The sequence below is a fragment of the Aplysia californica genome, unplaced genomic scaffold (genome assembly GCF_000002075.1).
Source record: "Aplysia californica isolate F4 #8 unplaced genomic scaffold, AplCal3.0 scaffold00055, whole genome shotgun sequence".
Taxonomy (NCBI): domain Eukaryota; kingdom Metazoa; phylum Mollusca; class Gastropoda; order Aplysiida; family Aplysiidae; genus Aplysia; species Aplysia californica.
In genome coordinates, this window is record NW_004797325.1 from 762,663 (window position 1) to 783,167 (window position 20,505).

At 40.0% G+C, this 20,505-nt stretch overlaps 1 protein-coding gene across 2 annotated transcripts; it reads left to right on the forward strand.

The window, feature by feature from the left end:
- The first annotated feature begins 23 nt into the window (after positions 1-23).
- LOC101863086 (39S ribosomal protein L12, mitochondrial) lies at positions 24-18,075 on the forward strand. Of its 2 annotated transcripts, none has more exons than XM_005092931.3 (5): positions 24-290; positions 8,422-8,626; positions 9,405-9,470; positions 10,930-11,067; positions 17,817-18,075. In XM_005092931.3, the coding sequence occupies exons 1-5, from the start codon at positions 229-231 to the stop codon at positions 17,931-17,933; spliced, it is 588 nt and encodes a 195-aa protein (XP_005092988.1). In that variant the 5' UTR covers positions 24-228; the 3' UTR covers positions 17,934-18,075. The 2 variants fall into 2 exon arrangements, with proteins under 2 accessions (XP_005092988.1, XP_035824271.1); XM_035968378.1 differs by lacking the exon at positions 24-290 and adding an exon at positions 344-473.
- Positions 18,076-20,505: the final 2,430 nt, after the last annotated feature.

Genomic DNA, 20,505 nt, shown 5'->3' on the forward strand with positions numbered 1-20,505 from the left:
ACACATTTTCGTAACTTTCTTTTACGCAAAAGAGTTCCACAATTGGCAATCGGCAATGTGTGTGTGTTGACCGCTTGTTGGCCTGCCTGTGTTACTGTGTCAAATACTGTGTTTATAATACTATAGTGGTCGTGTTACAGACTGGAAGGGTAGAAAACAAACTGCAAGCAGTTAAAAGGGACTTTTATTTACTCTGGATACAGGCTCTGGTCGTCAGAAAGTTTCACAATGCAAGCAGCAAGAAAACTTGGAACTTGTACATTGTTTGCTGCCTCAAATTATTGCCGGAGGTAATCTAAACCTGCTGAAGGTCGTTAGGCCTATTATTTTGGAAGTGGCTCTCCTCACCAGGGGTGAGAACAGCCCGTGTCTCGCTCTTCTCACCCACCTCATGCCCTTGAGGGAACTCCTTGCGGTCTCGTTAGATCTAGATCTAGATCTAGCACTAGATCTAGATCACACAAGCAAAGACGGTGATCTATACTAATACTTTACTTAACTTATAGCCTGTTATACGAACGGAATAATAATAAGAAGTATTGAAAGTTAAGAAGAGGAAAAAGACTGAAAACAGTAAAGAAACAAAAAAAATATTTTACCGTGAATCTATCCATGTAGCACCCCCTCTTGACTAGATACCTCTAGACTCTAGGGGTAAGACTTTGTTAACTTTGTAACATGATGGCCACCTCTAAATATTCACCCCGGGTGAGAATAGCGCAGGCGAGTCTTTTGGCTATTCTGACCCGGTGGGCGTTCACCGCCTAGAATCCTAGATCTAGGCCAACCAGTGTTGCGTTCACCCTGAACCACAGAATTCTACACTGTGATAACAGAATTGTAGAATTTTGAGCCGTGAACAAATGTTCCATTACTAGAAATCTAGATCTACTGAGTGTTAGTGTTAGCCTAAAAGTGTGCAATTTTGTCTGTGGGCAGTGGAGAAAGAGAGAGAGGGAGGAGTAGCGCGAGAACTTCCAGGCAAAACAAAATGGCGACCCGCGTAGTTCGGCTCGATTCGAAAAGTTGAATAGGCGTAGCTTCTTTGTAGACGATCAAATTAGCTTACTTTTGGGCTATAACGTAGCAATGCCCACCGAGCGCGTTTTGTTCTGCCGATTTTTGGCCCCTGCCGTGGGGGTGTTTCGTGGGACGCACTAACGCAAAGGTTGTTGTCTTCAACTCGCTCTCACGCCGCTTCTTGTGAATGGATATGAATGAAACTTGGCAGCCAATCAGAAAAGAGGTCAATCTCGTAGTCAGTTTGACAACTTTGTACCCATCCAAGAAGTAGTCGAAAACGTTTGCGAAAGTGGTTGATGTGGTGCGCTTTAAAGATTTTTCGGAGCTGTGATTTGTCAAACTGACTGATACTTGTACACCATTTTTCTTTATTCCCTTAGAATTTCATGCTTCTGTGTTTAGCGGTTTTTGCGTAATCTTTAAAAATGTGGGAGTAACTAAGGAAAAAGCGGCATTGCCATTTGCGCGTGCTGGGTGAACGACCGGCAGCTGGGAAATTTCCACTGAGTGACGTCATCAGCCATTGGTCGCCTCGGGTGCTACAAACGAGGCTCCGCTTATGTGAACCGGAAAGGGGGGGAAGGATACTTGAAAACTAAACGGGGGCCTTGATAACTTGCATTTTTGTTGCATTTTAGTCACACAATACAATAGATGTAGTAATTTTTATTTGCTTGATTGCATGAAAGAAGAATAGAAACGGAAAAGCAAACATCTTGAGATGTGGTATGGCATCGTGTTTGCGTTATAGAAAGCCTATCCCCCCTCTTGGCAAAGCACACACTTGGACTCGTCCTGTGTGCTCTGTTTGGAAAAGTGAGGCATTAAGATTGTGTTATTAAAGAGTATGGTACTTATTTAGTCCAGTCTGGGAAGATAGTCCCGTTTATACATTGTTATCGTTCCCGCGTGAGTGCGCCCACGTGCGTGTGTGTGTGTGCGTGAGAGAGAGAGAGAGAAGTGGGGGGGGGGGTGTAATATGTTACATTTATAGTATGAGTATGAGTTGTAGCCTACACATGCGAAATATTCCCGTGACTTGTAAACTATACTATCTAAACGCATCTTAATCTACCACACAATAGGACACTGTCCAACAATGGATACACAGTGACAATCTTAATTTCTATTACAAAGTATGCATGCTTTTACTAGTAGAGAACTGGATTTATTAGACTAATAAATCCAGCTCTCTACTTACATTTTTGTGACAAATTGATCCTGAGCATCGCTTGGCAAGGAGGAACCTTTTATGTTGCCAAGTTTCATTCAAATATCATGACTTTGGGAGAAGATATGACTGATAATCTTTGTAAATCTGTAAAGAACACCACTTTTTTACCTGTTAATGTCTTTACAACTTAAAAGTATGATAGATATTAAAAATCTGACAGCATGACTAGATTCTGCATTAAAAACTGTACTAGACTGCCAAGTTTCATTTTGATTTACATACTCCAAGAAATAGGCGAGCTATGACAAATATTGTCTCAAAACGCACCGAAAACCGCCACATTTTTACCTATAAACGTCTTCATAACTCAAAAAGTAGGATAGCTATGACGAATCTGCAAGCAGGACTAGATTGTGCTCTAGAAAATGTACTAAGTTGCCAAGTTTCATTTAAATACTCCGAGAAATGAGCGAGTTATGAAGAATATTGTCTCAAAACTCACCAAAGAACGTCCCATATTTTGGTGTTTTTTTTCATTATATATAAAAGTGTATTGATGGATTTCAAAAATTCAAAAAGTTCCATGCTCTGTGGAGATAGAGCTACAAAATGCACCTATTTGCAAACACTTTCTGACAAAAAAAGGTTTTTCGTGGTCATTGCTATTATAACGCAATTCTTTTCTTTGCTTTTATCAATTTGATCATCCACACCGATAGACAGTATTCCAAAATTAGGAAAAACAGGTCTTGTTTCACACCGGATGAGAATAGCCAACGGTGGCAAGTCTCACCCGGGGTGAGAGGTCGATCGTATTTTTATTCTCACCCCTTGATTCTGAACTTCTTCTCCTTCTTTTTCTTCTTGTTCTCCCCCTCCTCCTCCTCTTCCTCCTCCTCCTCCCCCTCCTCCTCCTCCTTCTTTTCTTCTTCTTCTTCCTCTTCCTCTTCTTCTTCTTCTTCTTCTCCTTCTTCTTCTTCTAGTAAAAGTACCCGTTCTACGAACGGAATAACAATGAAGAAGTATTAGGAAAGTTAAGAAGAGGAAAAAGACTGAAAACAGGAAAAAAACAAAACATAAATATTTTACCTTGAATCTATCCATTGAATCAATTGCAGATGTCTTTTCGATGAACGATCATTTTTCCTTGGTTTTGGAGTTGGAAGAATCACAATTTGACAAAAAGAACAGTGTCATAATTTCAGTCGAGCAGTCACCCTCTCTCCTATTTCTCTCTCTCTTTCTCTCTCTCTTTCTCTCTCTCTCTCTCTCTCTCTCTGTCTCTCTTTCTCCCTCCCTCTCTCTCCCTCTCTCTCTCTCTCTCTCTCTCTCCCTCTCCCTCTCTCTCTCTCTCTCTCTCTCTCTCTCTCTCTCTCTCTCTCTCTCTCTCTCTCTCTCTCTCTCTCTCTCTCTCTCTCTCTCTCTCTCTCTCTCTCTCTCACACACACACTACCGGGTTTGGGCGCTGAAACTTTTTCGAAATCACAAAAGATTTCTCCTACCGGGTGTGTATACACTTTGAATATTAAAAGTATGCTCACAGCCTTGATGATCGCTCAGCTAGATCGTGTTACTTAGCTAAGCAATGCCAATTGGGCTTCTACGCGCCCCAAAAATTTGGTCCCCGTTTGCAGGTGAGTTTTTGGACTGAGTCGGAACATTAGTGACTAACTTTCTCAACCTCGATGTGATCTATTTCTGCACCAATGTGAATGAAACTTGGCAACCAATCAGAGAACAGTACAAACTAATGATATGTAAATGTTGAAGTTCGTACACATTTAATTAACCTATACCTCTATACTTTTGGTGTCTGAAACACTTTCGTATCGGGTATACCGAAAACTATAAGGAGCTTGATTTTCAACGCCAAGAGGGTAATAGTTCTACTTGCCTCTATCATCATCATCCGGTGCCTTGTCGACTGGCGTGGGCGATCATGGACCTCCACTTCACTCTGTCTTGCGTTGCAGCAATGGTGTCTGTTGTTCTTGCTGCTCCTAGCCATGTTGTCTTCTTGTCCAGTATCTTTTCCCTCTGTGTGCCTCTGCCTCTCTTTCCATCAAACTTGTCTGTTGTTGCAATATATTCTCCAATGCTTCTTTCCGCATTGTGTGTCTGAAGAAATTTGCCTGTCGCTTTCGTATTTCGTCATTGCTGTCTTCTGCAATTTGCTTCAACCAAGACTTCTTCATTTGTTTTTCTTGTTGTCCATGGGATACGTAGCATGCATGTGTCTTATGAACCACAACTCTGTCGTCACAACTGTTCTTTCCAGCTGTCCACGCTTCACACCCGTATAATAGGATTGGCTCAATGTAGCTTTTCAGTACTCTTTTTCTTGTTTCCAGTGACCGATTGATGTTTGTGAGTATCTTTTTCATTTTGTGGAAGGTTGTTTTTGCTTGGCAAAAATGCGTGTGTGACATCTCCCATCTTATGATATAATGGTCCCCAAATATTTAAAATGTTGTACTTGCTTGAGGGTGGTATCACTGATTTTGATATTGCATGTTGGGGTTAGAGTTTTTCTGCCTGTCACCATTGTTTCGGTTTTCTTGATGTTTAGGCTTAAACGCCCATGTGTCACTCTCTTGTATGATGACATTCAATAGATTCTATCAGGTGTTCTTCATCTTCTGCTATTAGTACTGTGTCGTCTGCTTATCCTAGATTGTTTATATTATGTCCCTCTATCGAGATACCTCGCATTTCTTCTATGTGTCTCATGATATTGATATTTTCACTATACAGGGAGAACAAGTCTGGAGAAAGTACGCATCCCTGTCTGACTGCTCTTTTAATCTATATATGTATTCGCTGATGTCGTTTTTTATTCTCATTGCAGCAGTTTGATCCCAGTACATGTTCTTGATAATCTTTAAGTCCTTCCGGTCAATATTGAGGACTTCCAGCATGTTGATGATCTTGTCGTGCCTAACTTTGTCAAATGCCTTGTGTAGTCTATAAAACATAAATGAAGATCTTTCTGAACTTCTAGGGCACGTTTTATTGTTGTTCTGATCACATATATGGCATTTACAGTGCCTTTGCCTTCAATAAATCCTCACTGTTCTTGGACTATTTCTGGGAGAATTTTATTTCGTATTCTCATCATAATTATTCTGAGTAGTATTTTTGTTATCATGTGACTCATGAGGCTGATGGTACGATGAGTTTCACATTTGTTTGCATTACTCACTCATTAGGTTTTTTTGGTAAAGCTATGAAGATAAATTTTGACAAGTCTGATGGAATATGTCCAATGTCATACATATGTTGTTAAGAGGTTTTGTCAGTGTGGTGATTCCAAAGTCCTCTAAAGCTTTAATCATCTCTGTGGTAATGTTGTCCGGTCCTGCAGCTTTTCCCATTCTTCATCTTTCGTAGTGCCTTGATAACTTCTTCCTTCATGATTGGTGGGCCCTCGTTATTTTCCACTCTTCTTTGTTTATCTCTTTTTTTTTATTTTACAGGTCACTGATGTATTCTGTCCAATGTTCCAGTATCTTGTCTTTATCCATGATGATATTCCCATCCTTTGATTTGAGGCATCTTGTTGATCCATGTGTTCTTGTATGGCACACCTTTTTAATTTTTCTGTGCAGATCTTTTGAGTTCGCATTGGAATGATTTTCCATTTCCTCACCTTCTTCTTTTAACCAGGTCTCTTGCTAGATTACATTTGGTCTGATTTCTTTATGAAGATTCACATATTTTTCCTGATTGTTTTTGTTTATTCTTTGTTCCTCCATAAGATTAAGAACTTCTAAAATTCTTCAGTCATTCATTTCTTCTTTGCTTTTGTTGTCCTTTCTTGTATGACGTCTTTTGCAGCCTCATTTATAGATGTTTTAAGCTGTTCCCATTGTAACCATTGTTCTATGTCTTGTATTTCTTCTAAGGGGCCGAATTTGTTCTGTACAGTTATTCTGAATTTATCTTGCATTTCTTTGTTTGACAGGAGTAATGCCATGTTTAGTTTCATATTCTTGTTCTTGCTCATGTGTGTTCTTTTCAATCTTATTCTAAATTTTCCCACTACAGGTACATGGTCACTGTAACAGTCTGGTCCTGGGCGCGTTTTGACATTTAGCATCCCGTTTTTGTATCTTTTCTTGATCATGATATAGTCGATCTGGTTGCGAGCGCTGTCTCCAGGACTCTTCCAGGTCCATAATCTTCTTGGTGGTTGTTCATACCTAGTGTTTCCAAATCATGTCATTCAGGATGGCCCATTCTATCAGTTTTTCTCCTCTCTCATTTCTGGTTCCCAATCCACAATGTCTTCATGTCTTGTTTTCCCATTTTTGCATTAAAATCTCCAATGACTATGACAATATCTTGTGATTTACAATGTGTCTTTGCTTGGTTTATTCCATCATAAAACTTCTCTATTTCTTCTACTTTGCTTTCTGAGGTTGGTGCATGCACTTGGGTGATGGTTGTATCGAAGGGTGATCCTTTCAGTCTCACCAACATAACTCTGTCTGATATTGTCAGGTACCCCTTATTAACTCTTTCCGTACGTAGTTTTTTTGGGGTCTAATTAACTAGTGGCTCGATTTGGCTATGCAGGTGGTGTACAAAATAACTTCATAGAAGCATAACCATCCCTTAAAAACGTAACATATGATATACCAAATTGAAGGAAATTGAATGAGGAATACATCCCAATATGAAACAAAGGATTAATTATGAATATAAATATATGCATTAGAAGGGTTAGAAATGGCGATGATGATGAGAAAAATAAATTTTGACTAAAAAAAATTACATTCCCCAAACACGTGAAAGCAAATCAGTTAGCTATCTATACAGGCCCAGAGCATAATCCATAAAATTCTGAATGCATAAAATTCTGAATGCGTAGCTTTTTATTTGAAAGCAATATTCCAATTTTTGTTTGAGTTATGATATTTATACTGAGTCCGATTACATCGTTTTGTTGATGCAAGACCACGAGCCGCAAGATCTAATTCACTCGTTTTTCCCCAAACCCCCGCTTTGACAAAGTGAAACTAGATGTTTTCGTTTCCTCAATCCCTTCCAAGTTTTTCAATAGCAATAAAAGGTAATTATAAATTACGGATCGTGTTAAAACGAAACAAAACTGAGGCACCCTATGACAGCCGATATGGACTCGCGACGATATATCGGCGATACGTCCGGAAAGAGTTAAGTGTCTTCGATGTTGACATGTCCATGATGACCGCTACTCCTCTTTCATGTTTGTCGCCTCCTGAGTAAAGGATTTTATAGCTGTCTGACAATATGCTGCCAGCTCTTGTCCATCATACTTCACATAAACCCATGATGTTAACATTCATTCTCTTCATTTCTTTCTTGATGTTGTCCAGCTTTCCTTTCTCTAGCAGTGTTCTCACATTCCAGGTTGCTATGTTTCTCGTTTGAGTTTTCCTTTTGTGAGCAGTATCTTGATGACGATCTGGTGTCACCTGCTTTCCTCTATAGTGTCCTCAAATTTGAACGTTCTGTGTCAAGTAGTTGATTAGACCCGATCATAAATGCAAGCGGCTTCGCACGGAGACCAGCCATTTTCCCCTCACTCTCACGGCAAACGTATGTGACCTACAAATCCCCGTATGACTATTCTGAGCCCGTTCATTGGTCACTTGAAATAGGGCAGTGGCGGCCACGCGCGCATCCGGTTGTTTTTTTCTCTGTTCCCCTGTAACATGGCAATGGGGGTATTCCGAGGCGAGCTTATAAATCTCTCCTTGGGGTGTTCGCATCACAACGGGAAAAAAGTTTTTAATTGTACGGCATGCTAGATTGAGTTTACTTATATTTTAAGGTTGACATAGTCTAAAGTCATCAAAGAAAGCTTTGCCTTTATTTAGTCACACTGCCAACATATTTCTTAAAGATCCCATGTTGTGATACGATACTATAAATAAAATGCTCTCATCCTGACACCCCTTTTTTGCAAAATCGTAATATGTACATCAAAATTTTAAATTTTAAAATAACTACGAAATGGTTAGTAAATCTGACTGCAGAAATGAATTCTCCACCCAAAAAGACATCGGGTAACCAAGTTTCTTTCTAACACTCCTATTAATTACTGAGATATCGTCGATTTACTTACAGAGTCTGCTGTCCATAATTTATGATCCAATTCTTAAAATTCAAGAAGCATAATTCATGATGATCTGAGGAAAACAAAATCTACAGGATACCTACTTTTTTTAAAATTACAGGTTAGTAGAAAGGAGCACCCTTCTCAATTCAAGATGCTGTTTGGTTCAGATGATGTCTTCAAGTTACACCACAGCAGCAGATGTCATCCCTCCTCCTCCTTCTGACATCGTCTCTAAGCAGTACTCGCCAAAAATAGAACAGCTAGTTACAGATATCAGTCAGCTCACTTTACTGGAAGTTGCTGATTTGAATGAACTGTTGAAGGTTATTATTCTTTTTCTCAGTCCTAACTGACAGTTTAAAAAAATTACTAGTGAAACAGGCTGAGCTGGATGTTTGAATTTTGGTTACATAATAAAACATTATAGATTGTGATGTTATTATTTTTGTTTCAGACTTCTGTCCATAGTTATGAAGTTTTTCTAAAATTTTTATTCTTCACTTCATTTTTAGCAGGATTTCCCCCTTTTGTTTCTGTGCCTGATACAGTTTAACACGGATTAGTCGAACACAGAAGACTCGAAATCACGCCTCTATTGAACTGTGCCTGCTGTCCCTGTTTTTTCTTCTTCTTTATCTTTGTAAAATATCCCTAGAACTACTGAGGCAAGTCATGACGAATTCAAGCTATCTGTGTTATACTGTATTTTGGTGGGCGCATTGTGTTTTGTAATAGGTAGTACAGAGTTACGTTTTGGCACGACATGTTATAACTGGAGCGGTTTTCCTTTTGAAAGAGAAGAGTTACATAAGTGTAGTTTAGTGTATACTATTATTCTTATAATGGAAGTGAGCTATCTGAGGTGAAGATCTTTTTACTTTTTTTCCTGTGGTGATCTTTTTTCTTTTTTTATAATGTGCTTTTATGGAAGGGTGGGGGATTACGGTTTTGTTGTAACTTTTTATAAATGTGACAGAGCATTTTAACATTCGAAGGAGCAATACTGTCATGGAATCCGTTTTTTACTGTTCTTTTTTAAAAAAAAAAGAATTTGTATTGCATACATAACCGTGTGAATGTTGTGATTTCTTTTTCTTTCAGAAAACATTAAACATTCAGGATGCCCCTATGATGGCAATGGGTGCAATGCCTGCAGTTGCAGCAAAGGTAACTTGTCTCTTACAGTGTCTGTTGTTTGTTAGTGTCCCGTAAGGTTTTTGCTCTGATGATTTGAAAGTGATGGAGAAAAATGAAAGCTACGTTTTTTAGGTTAATAATTGCAGACCTGCCACTCGTCCCGATTTAGTCGGGATATCCCGATTTTTTTGCCCCAAATCTCAAGCATCGCGATTTTCCCGATTTCGATCGCGTATATCCCGATTTTTTGTCCCAGTCTGCTGTTGTGCCGGATTTTTCTAAAAACTTACCCTTGTCCTCTCCTTTATCGTGGGAAGCATCCGTTGAACTCTTTGTCAGTAGGAACTCCTTTAGAAGTTGACTCGCCCCAAGATGTGTGTGATCTTTGCCCGCGCTCAGAATTCTCCAATGATAGCCTGGTATCTGTTACAATTTGGGACAAATAATCGATAATATTCATAGTTTCACTGTTACTTTCAAAACAAGCCTTGTCCGAGGTCTGGTAACTGCGCGTTCACATCAAACACTCGGACGAGCGACAGTCTTTCTAACTCTTACATATAACTGCGCTGACAAGACTAACATACGGCCGTTGTCGTTGCTTTAGTCTGAACGCATTATGAGGGATAAGGGATTTGTTGGTACATTTGGTCGGTTGGCCGCCGCCGTTATCCTAGAAGTAGAACGACTGTCGCTCATCTGAGTGTTTTGTGTGAACGTGCAGTTAGTTGGACCCGTCAGTAAAATTGTTTCAATCGCGCATTCGCGTCTCGTGACATGACATCGCCGTGTGAGTTATGCGTGTCGGGGACCGTACGTAGACGGGGTCAACTTAAGTTCATGTATTTCGGGACTTATTGGTAGGGGTGGGGGGGGGGTATAGACACTCGGTCTAGGAGTGCTTGACGCGATGCTTCAGGATATTAAAAAAAAATAATGATGACTCGCGCGCGCGCACACACGCAAACAAAGACACACAGAAGGCATATAGGCCTAGAAATTTATGGACACCCCTGGAAAAATTGTAAGTCAGCTTTCGCAGCCACCTTGGTGATTTGCTGTTGATCCCGATTTTTTTCACCAAATCCCGATTTTTTATCCCTGAGATCCTGATTTTGAGGTTTCATAGAGTGGCAGGTCTGTAATTGGGTTTGTGTTCAGTATGACACATGATGAAAACATTTCCTGGCTCAGGAAACATAATGGATGAAGAAAGAAGTGGGTGATTCTTATATGATCTCTATGAAATCTTATATTGTTGTATCTTTGGTGGGAGACAGGTCAGAGGCAACCTCATGTGGCCTCGTCCAGAGTACATCCGGGCCCGGTCTTGCGTTGTTCTGTAACAATATGCTACATTGAAGCATTGCATGAATTTATTTTTGTCCTTTTTGTGTATTTATGTTCGAAGTTTTGATAGCTTACTCGTCAGAGATTAATATAATTCTGTAATTACATAATAATGAAAGTATTTATTTTCTGGATTCAGGAGGAAGATGAAGAGGAAGCCGCCCCAAAACGTGAAAAGATGAGTTTCACTGTGAAGCTTACTAAATTTGATGCTGGCAAAAAAGTGGCACTCATCAAAGAAATCAAAAGTGTGGTTGAAGGCCTCAATTTAGTGCAGGTATGTGGATTCTGATGCTGTCATGGGTGTTATTTTTCAGGGCTGACTCTGAATTCCGAGTTGGCGAGATTAACTGCGTCGAATTTTCTAGTTGAGGCCGACAAACTGCCTGATCATCGGGTGTGAAATTGTCTTGTCCGTAGTTTCTACGCAAATGTGCTCTTGACTACAGAGCTATGGAAGAACCATAGGTTCTACGGAAAGTGCTGAAGAGAAAGGGCGAAATTATGATAAAATCATGTTTTTTTAAAAAGGATCCATTTTTGCAACATGCATAGTATTGAAGCAACTTTCATTGAGTTCACTGAAGTTCACTGTCACCATTCATTCATTGCGCCGGATCCTCCTCGCCCCAGCGTGGTGTGTATCGAGACGCAGCTCGTGACATCAGTTGACCGGCACTTCACAGTGAAGGCGAAGGGGCGCAGGAGGGAGATGTGTGCTCCTAGCTGGGTAATAACTTAGACGCTCAGAGTAAGAATGTATAGGTAGTAACGGTGCTGTTTGTGTTCTCCGGTTAGGCCGAGAGAGTGGAGCAAGGGCGCTCAGCGCAGAATTACAGTATGTATAGTGGATCTCTCTCTCTCTCTCTTTCTCTCTCTCTCTCTCTCTCTCTCTCCCTCCCTCCCTCTCTCTCTCTCTCTCTCTCTCTCTCTCTCTCTGCAATGATTTGGAAGATTCATTGATTTGCCATTTGGATGATTAGTACTAGTACACCATAAGTCAAACTCCACCCCGTGGCCGTACTATTGCCGTTCCTGACCTGAGGTCACTATATTATCACCCATTGCAGCACTCCTTTTACTAATTGAGGAAAACAGTTTCATTGGAACAACTATTCCAGATATCCTGCAATCAAGATCTTTGATACAGATAGCAATAAGCCTATGTCTTGGGGTTGGAGGGAAATCTGCATATGTTTGTTCTTTCACGTGCCACTTTCAAATCCACAGCTTGATTGTATGATAGTAAAACTGTAGCTCGAGTGTTTTCTGGTACATGTAGATCTTCTTTTGTTTTTCTTTCATCTAAAAAAATGTGTTGGTCTATAATTTATGTACATTTTTCTGTGAATCTAAAAAAAATTCTGTTTTTGGTGTTAAGATATTTGTAGCCAGGTAAGTGTTGCTCAAGTTTCTAAGTATTATAAAAAGCATTTTGTTGCTTGATTTGTGATGGTTTTGATTTCTGGTATATACAGGGGAACTCGGATTCAACGGGAACTCGGGTTCAAAGTGAGGAGGTGGATTTCCCGGTTTTTTTCAAATTGTTAAAAATCAATAAAAATAACCCGGATTCAACGAGCATTTAAATCAGCAAGCTCGGATTCAACGAGCATTTAAATCAGCAAGCTCGGATTCAACGAGTTCGCTTCCAGGGTGAACAGCCCCACGCAGACGTGGCTCGTTCATTTTTCTCCTACAACCAACTTTATTTATTCCCAGAAACCATCCATTGCACCTGCACCGTGAACCATTATTCACTATGCCGATAGCATGCAACCAGTCAGCAGCCTTCTTTCATACCAACACATGCGTTGTTAACGCGCGTCTGTCGGGTCAAATGGGCGCCTGCACACTTGCGACTGTGTGTGCCTGTCGGGGGGCACCATCGGTCCGGGCGTGGAATGTTGCAGATACAAACGCGTCAGTCTTTTTTACCCTCCAGCAACTGATCATTATTACAATGATAAGCTAGTCTTGGCGTAGATCTACGTAATGGATTGTGCGCTGGTCTATGGAATCTAAAGTTACCGTATGCTAGGCTAGGCTCTACACAGCAGCACAACTTTTTGGCAAACAATGGAGATGACACAAGCGTGCATTTGAACGAATCGGTCTTTCTTTTTGCACGGCTCATAATATGTAGGCATTTCAGGCCCCACTTGTTACTTCTCTTTATACATTGCTTGCTCAGTTCCTGTAATTATCAACACAAAACCTCATGCTTGCTATAGCGAATACTCTGATTCAATGAGATGTTAGGTCAGGCCCAGCGACTTCATTAAATCCGAGTTCCACTGTACCATAGCTACCACTTTCCCGCTAAATAGCGGAAACTCCGCTTCATCTAGCTTTTCCCGCTACTTTCCTCCTTCCTCCGCTGGACCGCTCTCGGTCGCAAATTGCGATACTTTTTTACACGCGGAAAACACCAAACCGGGAGAGAGACAAAAACGCAGCTTGCGCATGTCCACCCAAAGCTTTCTACTTCCGTTCTTCTAGGCCTAGCGTTAGTTTCACTTTGTTTATTGTGGAGCAACAAAGTGTCGATTGGGCATTGGGACGTTAGCGCGCCGAGTTGTCATTGAAAACAGCGGAAATTCGAGAGAAATTGATGCAGAATGCAAAAATAAAAGGAGCTCCGCTTGCTGCACTTTGCATTTGGTGCGATAAAGAAATCGCGGCCCGCGGCACTCCTGTACAATTGCGGTCCCGTTTGTTTACATGATGGCTATTGTGGCTGTTGAAGTGAATCTAGATATCTAGATAATCTATCTCTAGATATAATCTAGATTTACACATATTTAGATATCTAGATTCTAGATCTAGATTAGATAGCCTAGGCTATAATTTTAATTCAGGTTAGATCAACACTCTACAGAGGGACTACTAAGTTAAGTGCAAACAGGACCGCAATTGTACAGGAGTGCTCAGTACAGCGGCAAAGGTGTTGCCTCCTTGATCCAATACTGCGCACGCTCTACATCGATGTACAAGTTTAAAGTGAAAGAAATCTTTTTATAAGACACCAGCTTGCAACAAACACTGGATTTTTAGTCACCAAGTCCAAACTGTCAAATTGACTCAAATGCTTGTTAGTCTACTCAGTGCCTTTGTTGGTTTTTGTTTTTTGTTGTTGTTTTTTTTCAAATACATTTAAATTCAGTTGCCTATGGTTAACAAATATGACAGTTTTCCCTTCCAAAACCATAGGCTAGATTTTCCAGTATATTGCCTCTGGATCTCACTGGTTTTACTCCGGCTTTCGGAGAGCGCGCGTCCGCCTTCGCATGAATTTCCTCCTTTTTTGAAATTCCTCAGTGGCAGCTATGTGTACTTATAGTAGGCATATATACATTTTTGGGTCTTTTCATGGGAATTGTGAACTTCTCATTTGATTTTTAAAGCGTGCAGTTTTCCATTTTTGTACCAGGAAATGGTGTGTTTTTTCTTTTACCAAAAAAGGGTAAAAAATCGTTTTCAGAGAGGGGGGCTTTGATCCCTTAGTCCCCCCAGCAGGGCGTTGCCCCTGCACCTTAATGGGGCCTTAATGGCCCCTGGACCCCTGCCTTTTGGGTGACATTTCAGTGTTTGGACAATAGGTAACACTGATTTCAGGCGCAGCAAAATTTCCCAGTGACAACCATGGATTTTGTTGATTGCTTTTTAAAAAAGACAAGAAGAATGGCTGTGTCACTGCTTTCAAAATTTACAGCAAGTCATTCTCCAGGTTCATTTTTCATGGGGTGGCCCAATACTTCATCTAGCAAATAAAACATTCAATATTGTTTGGCACAAATAATTATAATGGGACCAGGGCCCAGTGAAACATTGTTTTTGACCTTTTCCCTCTTCCCATTTCTGCCACGCAAATTCGTTTTATCAAGTGAATGTTTGCTTGTAAGGTTGTTTTAGATGCAGGGCCCTTTATTTGCAATCCATCTCTGATACAACTGAGCCTGGTGGGTGGAAAGACTTGAAAATTCCCATAACAGTGGATGTTGAAGAATTCCCCCTTTTGAGATTTCAACCGGGGCCATCTTCACCATAACCGAAAAGGATGCGAACTGAGTTAACAGCGTCGCCACTTTAGAGTGTATAAATGTGAACTATATCGTGTGACGATGTGGTGCAAAGGTGAAAACAGTTGTTCATCAAAATATGAAATACAATATAGCACAGATAGCTCGAAGTCGTGGGGACCAGCCTCGGTAGTTCAAGGGATCCGTAGTTTGAGGGATACGTGAACAGTGTTATTATATGGCATAGGCTGTGTCAGAGAATCAAGGGGGGCTCTCGTGGCCTAGAGGTTAAGGTGTTCGCCTCTCATTCAAAGGTCCCGGGTTCGAATCCAGGTAGTGACCGAAAAATTTTCTTCTCGAAAATTGTCTCCTTTCACCTCCTTTCCTGCTCTCTAGCAATGTTCTGTTGTCTGCTTTCATTTCCACTTTCTGCCCACACCCCCTCACCTCCTTTGCCCCCTCCTCTGGGCTCCTGACTCTTTCTGCAGCCTTTCTACTGCTACTCCTTGGCTCCTCCTTACTGCTGTCTTTCTGCCACACCCCTGATCTTCTGGTAGGAAAGATCTACACCTAGCCTTCTCGGACAAGGGCGAAAAATCTCGGAGGGCCCGTGTGCAAGTTGCGCACATTAAAGATCCCTCTGTGGTCTAAAATCGATAAGAGTAGGCTTCGGCCGCCACCTGGGCAAAATTCAAAATATTCTACCAACTGAAAATATGAGGTGTGTCCCGCGCGCTCATATGACCTTATGCAGTTGCGAGTGCCGTAAAACACTCTACAAAAACAAACAAACAAAGAGAATCAAGGGAAGCAACAAAGATTGCTACTTTAGGGGCAAAACAATAAATCGTGTGCTGCACAACCCTTCCTCTCGTCCGCTCCACAAAAGCAGGCTAGGCTCCTGTGTCAAGCAGCATGCTAAAAATAGCACAGCTAGGTGCTTCTCTTGAGGGGGAAGTTGGTATTTTACTGACCTTGCCTTTTTCTTTTTTTTTTTTTTTTTTTCTTCTTTTTTTTTCCCCTCAAGTGCACCTCAAAGGACATTGACTTCAGACCTCTACGGCAGCATAATTAGTTCAAGTATTCTGTGTTTAGATTCGAGCTTCACGTGATTTTCTAACAGAGATAAAGAAGGAGAAGAAAAAACGGGACTGCAGGCACAGTTTGACGGATGCGGGATTTCGATTCTTCTGTGTTCGACCTATCCGTGTTATTATACTGTAGAAGAAAGCAACATTTTTCTGCCTGTGGGGCAATTTTTATAGAACTTTTTTTTTAAGCTCGGCACTTTTTATGTCCACTTAAATACACATTTCTGTGTGGATTTAAATTTAACATAAAAACATATATCAAAGGCACAAAAAATCAAAATTTACAGTTTCCAAGCATGCTCAAGCTTTGGAAGTCTCCAGACTTTGGCAGCCATTATCTGACATATTTGATCTCTGACACCTCCTTCAATCGCAAATATATCTCGACTTTCGTTAAAAAACAATGGGTAATTTTTCATCAAACTCAAGACAAATGAATTGGCTTTAAGATTGCAATAATTATGCCCAAAAATTTAGGAGCGCCTGATTCCAGTGTCATTGCACATTTCATATCTAGCTGATCTCTCTGTTGGCTGTGGAATGAGGGACTTGTGTCTATCCTTGATAAAAATGTCTGCTTGTATTTTAGACATACAGCATAACACAAATAGGTTGAAGTCGAACACAGAAGACTCGAAATCGCACATCCGTCGCACTGTGCATGGGGTCCCGTTTTTTTTTTTCCTCTTTTATCTTTGTAAGATATCCCTCGATCTATCGAGGCCAGTCCCGGCGAATTCGAGCTATCCGTGTTATACAGTATAAGATTTTGCCAGCCCAAGTTTGTTTAGTGTAAGTGTAAGTCTTTTCTTGATCTGAACAAAATCCCCATCCCCTGACCAAATTATCTTGAGTGTTTCTTGACTTTATCATACAATAATGGAAATTAACACACTGTGCTAAAATATTTTTTAAGCCTTATTTTGATACTTGTGTCATATTATTATTAATGTGCAAGTCTTTGCCTACTTCAAATTCTTTTATAAATGCTACTTCATACTCAACTTTACCTCCGAACCTAGAGAAAAAAAAGAATTCATTTTCTCACACCTGCATAGTGTTTCAATACTCAGGAGTGAAAGGTCAGCTTGCATCATCATCATTAAAAATATATTCACTTCCTCTTGGTTAGATAAATTACATTCATTTGTGGATTCTTAGGAGAAGTTTATGTCATTAAAAAATATTTCTCTTGTTTTGAGCTTTTTGTCTCCTCTTTTTTGCTGTTGTATGTTCCTACACAGGATAGGCCTATTTCTGGCATAGATCTAATTGGATTGGAGTTTTCTCTCTATTGTTGTGCTTTATATTAGAGCCTGGGGTTTGAAACTTGAAACAGACTGTTTTTATTGGTGTGCTCAGAACATGGCCTCCCAATCTTTCTATTCTTATACTTACACCTGTTTTCTTTGAAGTGTCATGTTAGAACAAAGTCAAACAGTTTAGAGCACCCATAACAAATTGGCTCAACACATAAATTTTTGTTGTTATATATCCATATTTTAAATACAAAGACACATAGATCTATATATAATGACAAATTTTGGAAACGAAAATCCGTTTACTGTGTGCATGTTTCGCTTTATTACATGAACATGTTCACTATGTGCTTGTTAGACTGTAGTTATGCACTTGACTGACCTTCAGAAAGTGGATGTTCAACGTCTTGTCAGCTATTTATGTATTTTTTTGGCCCGATGCCTTTGTGAGGAGGGGGGGGGATCAAGTTGTGTACTCCACCTTCATGATTACCTATTGGCTAGCAGCATTGTGTGTAAAAAAATTTAGAAATACAACAAAAATGGAGAAGAGACAATATATGACTCGGTTCGTGTTACCGGGCTTCCGCTCAAGGTTTTTCTTATTTTGCCATCTCAAAGATTTGGATGTTTTCTTTCTCTATTGTCTACCAGGCCAAAAAGTTTGTGGAATCAGTTCCCCAAGTTGTCAGGGCTGACATTCCCAAGGAGGAAGCAGAGAAGTTGAAAGAGGCCCTCACAGCAGTTGGAGCTGAAGTAGAAATTGAATAAACTTTACTTGTGATATGTTTTTAAAAGTTATTTTAGTCATTTGTCTGTTTTTTTGTTTATGTTCATCATTACGAATTATATGCATTTCATAGACTACCAGAATGAATGAGCCCAACAATAAAAAGGCTTTCCATTTCCCACATATGAGGATTTTCTTTCTTTTGTACAATGTTGTTTTTAGACGACAAGAAAAGACTGGTGGATTACTTGTTGTGATTAAATGTGTTAAAAGTAGACAATACCATAATATGATTAGGTCATGCAATAACTTACAGAAAAAAACATGTATTTATTTTAATGCTTTCATTTTCATATTAGTGGAATCTGCGGTGTAGTGGTGAGTATTAGTAGATATATTTCTTTCGCAAGCAGAAGACACAAGTTTGATTCTCTCCTGGGTAGAATGTTTTTCAGCCCAGATTGGCACCAACAAGCAGAGTTGATGAAGCTTGTCTCCTAAATGATCTGAATTTTGTCAATGGGGGGCGTAAAAACAGCCAGTTTTGTTCACATTCTTCACTAACAATGATGGCCCATTTGTTGAACTTCCTGTGCACTCAGTAACTTCCTGGTGTTCATATATATTCTTTTACATGTCGTGGACATAAAAGTGAATTTGACTGTTGATGCAAGCTCGGACACATTTTTCCTTCTCATGATTGAAAACAAGACTACAGTTAAATAGATAAGTGATCTATTTTTTATCATAGCCAAGCATAACCCTGAAGAAATCTTGTGGGATAAACAAGTGGCCATGGAGTTAATAAACAGTAAACAGGGAGTGGTTAATTAAAGAAGAAATGTTGTTATATAAGCTTGTTCACTTTTGTCTGTCTGCGTTTAAAAAGTTCTACTAGCTCATACTCATATATATATATATATATATGTGAATTTGCCAACATGCGCATAACTTTGTACAGATATGGCATGCCTGTAGGTTAGCAACCGAACAAAAGTTTTTAAAAAATCAATCTTCCACTTCCAGAAATAAGTTTCTTTATCAAATTATGCTTATAATAGTGCAATAAATTATTGCAGTAACACAGCCTACAAATTACTCATTTTGAGACAGCGACACCGCACTGCCCCACATTTCAGTTTCAGTGTAAGTAAGTGCATAGGGTTTTTTTTCTCCTCTCAAGACCGCCTAGATGCCTCGTCTTCACTTGTATCTAAAAAAAATACTCATCCCTATGTTGGACCTTGTTCCATAGAGGTATTCGCCATAAAGTGTAGAGTTGACAAAAATAGGGCACCTTTTTGCTATGTTTTAGTGTTTGTGTTGTAAATCCCTGTTATTTTTTCGACCCACTTAGACTAGCATCAAAGAAATTGTCGGACCCTTAGTTTCCTGTGGCCTTCATCAGTGGCCTTTTAGTTTTACTCTTTAGAGTCTGTTGGTCAAACGACTTTTAGAATTACACTTACAAGCAAAGACCCAAGAAGATTAAACAGAGCGATTTGTTTTTATCTCTTTTGAACTGTCTGCAGACAGAAGTAAACAAACTATAGCCATGCAGAGGGTTGACTGAAGGACTTGATGAATTCTGTATGGTGCTATCTCGGTAGTGAGATGTTGAAGGTTTGATTCAAGAGACATCTGTTTGACGACAGATTTTATTACGCTGTGTTGTAAGTATTAGTTTTTTTTAGTTAACAGCTTTATTGCAACACAATTATTAGGCCCTATAAGTGCCGGTGATTAAACTCTTATAAAGAGGTGTTACTGGACAGAAACAGAAAAGGAGGAGAGACAAGTACGATAATGTAGATGTTAAACAGGAAAGAAAGAGCAAACCACACCAGAGCACCTGCCGACCATCCAATAACACTTTCACTTTCATGCTTGTGTCCATGATGTGCTCTACTCTGCTTCAGGAAGGAAGACTCGTGACTGATTGATATGTTTGTCGTTTTGTGTTGACCTGTTACTCGGAGAGTCGAGTGTCCTGTCAGTGATGAATTTATGACTACATGTACAAGAATTTGATCAAGTAATTTTTATAACTTTTGTGTATGTGAGGCAACAGTAGGGACTACAGTGAATAAACTCACTGGTGTGTTGTAGCGGTTAAGTGCTTTACTGTTGCACGCAGATCCTAGTGGAGAGAACATTTTTATCGAGAATTCCGATCTTTCTGCTGGAATGTTGTACTGTATACTGTATCCCTCTCAGTACTCCCAGCCCAGGCTGGCCCTGACAGGCAGGGTCGGAAGCCCACCTTCTTCTTCTTCTTCCAGCTGCAGGCTGACAGGTAGAATCTATATAAGTAGGCTATAAGGAGGTAACTTCGAATGGCTCCAGAGTACATCCGGGCCCAGTCTCGCATTATTCTCCTTAAGTGGGCCTCGATGTGCATCCTGGAAGCCCACCTCCTAAATTATCTTTATTGCGTCGATGGGGCCGTAAAAACAGCTACATGCATTTTTGAAAAAAAAAGACCAGGGAGTCTCCTGCAAAAAACATCATCTTCCCAGGGGTAGCAGGCAGATGATACTTCAACTGCAATAAAGAAAACTTTTCTTCCGCTGATATTAATACAGAAAAATAAATTCGGGAAGTGGGGGTAAA